The sequence below is a fragment of the Solanum verrucosum genome, unplaced genomic scaffold (genome assembly GCF_900185275.1).
Source record: "Solanum verrucosum unplaced genomic scaffold, falcon-dt-bn FXZP01000231.1, whole genome shotgun sequence".
Taxonomy (NCBI): Eukaryota; Viridiplantae; Streptophyta; class Magnoliopsida; order Solanales; family Solanaceae; genus Solanum; species Solanum verrucosum.
Window position 1 is genome coordinate 302118 of NW_026020176.1, and position 4657 is coordinate 306774.

General features: G+C 37.4%; 2 protein-coding genes across 2 annotated transcripts; one reads left to right on the plus strand and one right to left on the minus strand.

The window, feature by feature from the left end:
* Nucleotides 1-724: 724 nt before the first annotated feature.
* LOC125829003 (uncharacterized) lies at nucleotides 725-1435 on the plus strand. The gene has a single exon (XM_049508287.1). The coding sequence runs from the start codon at nucleotides 725-727 to the stop codon at nucleotides 1433-1435; it is 711 nt and encodes a 236-aa protein (XP_049364244.1).
* A 147-nt stretch (nucleotides 1436-1582) lies between these two features.
* Nucleotides 1583-3945, minus strand: LOC125829004 (protein transport protein SEC16A homolog). Its single transcript, XM_049508288.1, has 4 exons — nucleotides 3878-3945; nucleotides 3632-3781; nucleotides 3230-3531; nucleotides 1583-2431 (listed from the first exon to the last, which is right to left on the minus strand). The coding sequence occupies exons 3-4, from the start codon at nucleotides 3328-3330 to the stop codon at nucleotides 1924-1926; spliced, it is 609 nt and encodes a 202-aa protein (XP_049364245.1). The 5' UTR covers nucleotides 3331-3531; nucleotides 3632-3781; nucleotides 3878-3945; the 3' UTR covers nucleotides 1583-1923.
* Nucleotides 3946-4657: the final 712 nt, after the last annotated feature.

The window sequence follows — 4657 nt, forward strand, 5'->3', positions numbered from 1 at the left end:
TTTAATCAATAATTTGCTCATGAAATTTTCAAATTTTAATTATAAAATTTATATATTTGTAAACTATGTAAAAGTACTATAAGTTACAATAATTGGCAATTCAAAATATTTTGAAATATCTCGTTTAAAATAAATGTAACATCATTAATGTCTTTTTAATATCTAAAACACTATTTATTTTAAACAAAATTAAAAGATTCAAACACACTTATTTTAGAACAAATAAAAAGTATATATCACAACTTAAATTAATTTTTAAAATTATATAAAAATGGATTGACTCCAAATTTTATTTGTATCATATAAATTAAAAAAGACAAAGTAATGTATATTAGGTTTGTGCTAGCAGGAGTTCTGTATGTAGTAAGGAGATATTTAACTTTTTAAAGTATAAATGCATATCCAAAATTAAGTCAAAATTTTAATACCATGTAAATATAACATTTTAGGAAACTTTTCTTGTAACATTTTAGGAAACTTGGTTTAAGGAAAACAATTTAGGAAACTCGATTGAAGGAAAAAAAAATAATTAGGAAACTCGGTTTAAGGAAAAAAATTAGGAAATTCGGTTTAAGGAAAAAAAATTTAGGAAACTTTTGGAGTGTCTAAACTGTAATATATATGCGTCAATTCATGAATGAATTATTTGACAAAAATTACTTTGAGAGTACTAAAAAAAAATCAAATTTCGAGAGTCAAAACTTTTTTATTTTCAGTTTTTGTTATGGCAGAAATCTATGTTGTTCCTTTCTACAGTGACCAAATTGAAGTGACTGTTACGAAGAATGCTGTCGTTGTTAATGATTGGATTCTGGAGACCGTTCATGTTCGGAAATCCAACAAACTTCTTGTTGGACTTGATATCGAGTGGCTGCCCTGTTTCAACCCTGACGAAAATCACCCTGTTGCTCTACTCCAGCTCTGCGTAGGACGGCGTTGCTTACTATTCCAACTTCTCCACAAAGACGGCCTTCCAGCATTCCTCGCCAAGTTCCTTGGAGATCCGAATGTCAAGTTTGTTGGAGTCGGGGTTAAAGGAGACGCGGAGAAATTGCTTCGCGATCATAAGCTGTTTGTGGCGAATACTGTGGATTTGAATCGATTGGCATTATCGATTTGTGGAGAGGAGGTGTATGGGAAGATGGGGTTGAAGAGAATGGCGAAAGAGGTGCTTGGGAAAGTGATGGAGAAGCCAAAGAATGTGACATTGAGTAAGTGGGATGCAGAGGAATTGGTGTATGAACAAATTGAATATGCTGTTATTGATGCTTTTATGTCGTTTGAGATCGGCAGAAATTTGCTTAATTTAGTGTGGAAGAGAGAAAGAGAGAGCCGCCCTCTCCCTTGTGTGCCATATTTGAATTGTCATTATCAACAGCCATTGTTGCTGCTGCAAGATACTCAAGGGATGTTTCAAACATTTGCTCTGTTTTGAGTGGGAAAATATACTTAGTACCAGAAAGAATGTGATATTTAGATAGTATTTGTTTCTTCTTTTTTGGAACAATTGTAATAGTAGCAGTTTATGATAAGTCGTTTGCAACAATTTCTTTTGTCTAAGCATTCACTTTTAGTTATATAATTTTTATCAAATGAGAGTTCCTTTCCTCAATGAATGAATATTTCAACTGTACAATGTATCTCTAGACGACTTTGCTTGTGTTTATAATAACAAGTTTCTGAATAAAAACCTATATCCCTACATCTAAATAAGCATTTGCTTTCAACATACAACTGATCTTACAAAAAGTAGCTAAACAAAAAAAGAGAAAAGGGGGGGGAGGTATATTTGTGGTGTGAGAAGACAGGAAAGGATTTTCCATCTTCATTGACCACATACTTCACTGTTTACCACCAAAGAGAAGAGATTCCGAGCAGGATACCATGACGACGAGCAAAACTTGGTATATACATCTTGTTGCGTCACAGGTCTACTTCATGAAGGTCATCACCGAGACTGCCGCCATAAGTTGAGGAATGCATCGAATTAACATCACTAGGCATGAATGACGACGGAGGCATACTCAATCTAGAGCCCAGTGGTTTTATTTCAGATTTATTTGGGGAAAAAGCATCAGGAAAGCTGCCACTCCATGATGCAGTTCGCCGGGAGTTAGCTGATAGAGAGCTAGCAACAGCTCCTTTATTGGAGAGGTTGTCCATGCTTGCAAATCTTTGGATAGGCGCAGCGCTTGATGTTGGTGCAGGAAAATGGGTCGATCCATTAACAGCAGAAACTGAATCACTCTTGCTATTACTTGAAGTTTCTTGCTCATTGGAAGTACTGTTCCCTGTCTCTTCAACAGGGGACATCGGGGCGTGAACAAAAAACTTGGCATTGCAAGCAGTAGCAGGCTTTATGGAAGGAACAGAAGGTGACTGGAATAGATTAGTTGGGTTACCACCACCTTTATTGAATGTGTCAACATACCTGCCAAAAGAAGGAAAAGAAGCCAATCAGCTTTTACCATTGAGTTACAGAAGAGAGCACCACATGCACTTATAGCCTTTCGGTGACCCTATTCTTTGTACCCAAATAAATTTTCTGAATGAAAGCCCTAGTACATGATCAGATGAAGTACTTAAGTAGGTTTGAAACCATTGCTTCTGCATCACTTTCAGTGATGGATTATTTCTTACATTGTTAAACGAGCTTGTAAATCAAATTTGATCCTGGAGCCACCATTACTAATAGACAAAAGTGATAAATGCTCGATAATATTTTTTGGATCAGTGTCTCATCAGGTGGATGTGTAACACAACATACCCTGTGTAATCCCACAAAGTGGGATCTGGGGAAGGTAGAGTGTACTTTTCTCCTACCTTGGAGGTAGAGACGCTGCTTCTGATTGACCCTCCCGCTCAAGGAAAAACAGTTCAAAGCAGTTCGGAAAAAGAAATAACGGAAGTGAAGAAGCCATGGCAAAATACTATAAAAAGCATGACAATCAGGTAGGTTCATACACTAAAAGTTAGTTTGACACATAGGAGCTTATCAAGTATTACTCTCACTAATTTAAAATACTCTCTCAGGACCGGACCAACTAAGTAAACAATGGCTGTTTTGCCTAAGCCACCAAAAGGTTCAATCAGGTAGGGAGGATTACTCTTATAGCAGTCCAAAGATATCACTGACCATACTAGGTCTCTACTGGTACACTTTTATTTTTATTGGTCTACTGGTCCAACCATTTCATATATAAATAATTAACACACAAAAATCACTTGCCTTGAACGAACACCCATACGACCACGAGCAGAGAATTGGTTGGAGGTAGGTGGAAGAGGTGGAATTCCAGCACCATTATCAGAAGAAGTTGGACTCTTCATTTCCGGAAATCCATTGTTGCATATAGGACTTTCACTTTTCAATACACTTTCCACATTATAATCGGGCGCTCCATTCTGGAAAACAGGAGCGGTTGGTGGAGGTGCAAGGGGTGGTTCTGCAGCAGGAAGTTCAGCGCCTTCCTCTACCCATCTTTTAAGTTATTCATCATAATAAAATTTATTTGAATCACCCAATTTTGCCTACAAGGAATCAAGACAAAAGGAAACAAGCGTCAACATCAAATTTTGTGAGGACTACAATCTAGAAAACAACAAAGATGAGAGAAAAATCAATATCTACCTGACGGCCTTGACGTGGTTTGAGTACTAATCCAACAGTTTTTTGGAGAAGCTGGGAGCCAAAGCCAAAGCAACGAAAGCGTGATATCCCTCCAGCTCCTGATGCATTGCTTCCTGTGTTACTTGAGCATGCGTCCTTTGATGAGTCAACCTGATCCAACACAAATTCACAACAAACTTCTCTTTTCAAGCCAAATTAGATGGATACAGTCCAATGTAATTTTTACAGAGAAACAGGATAAGACACCTGTCTTGGAGTTCTCCCAATGTCAGGCTCTGAAACACTTCTATTGTGTATCGTCATTCTACTGCTATCAGCTGCCCATTCACTACTTGGCTCTGAGGGGATCAATGATGTAACGACTTGGAAAAAAATGATAGGTTAAGCAAGAGCCTATGACTTTGTGTTGACTTTATAATGAGGTTCTATGAGGGGTTTATATGTAATTTCGTTTTAATTGTGTAACTCCGACAATTTAAAATGAATAAGAAGAAGCTTGAAATTGGAAGTAGTCATTTTTGGAAAAAAATTCAAAATCTGGAAATTCGGCCAAGTGTGGAAATCAGTGAGTTTTTGGCCAACTTTGAGCAGTCATAACTCCTAGCTCAGGATGATCCAGGAGTATTTACAGTTATGTTTGGAAAGCCCTTGGAACGATCTTTCCAACGCCACTAAGTTTGCTCGATTCCGAGTTCGTATGAGCGAGTTATGCCCTTTGAAAGTTGGGCAGTTGGCAGGGAGTCCGTCCGGAAATTTAAGGGCATTTCGGTCTTTTCACAAATCTTTTCTTTTGAGGTTATATTGTTGTGTTAGGCTGTTTGTGGATCATTTTTGTTCCATTTTAAAAGAATAAGAGTTAGGGTTCTTGAGTGAAGAAGAGAAGAAGAGAGGAAGAGAGGAAGAAGAGGAGTTGGAGCTAGGGTTGAAGATTTCTTGGTGTTTCTTCTTCAAATTTCGTGGGGAATTCATCTTTAAGGTATGGGGATCCTTTATCCTTGATCATTCTTTCTTTCAAGGAGCCCAATC

What these genes read in the sequence shown, in the direction of transcription:
- LOC125829004 (XM_049508288.1), bottom strand. Translation starts at nt 3,330, where the DNA reads ATGAAGAGTCCAACTTCTTCTGATAATGGTGCTGGAATTCCACCTCTT. An exon ending in CGTATGGGTGTTCGTTCAAG is followed by an intron (nt 2,432 to 3,229) that starts GCAAGTGATTTT and finishes TTCTTTTGGCAG; the next exon opens with GTATGTTGACACATTCAATA.
- LOC125829003 (XM_049508287.1), top strand. Translation starts at nt 725, where the DNA reads ATGGCAGAAATCTATGTTGTTCCTTTCTACAGTGACCAAATTGAAGTG.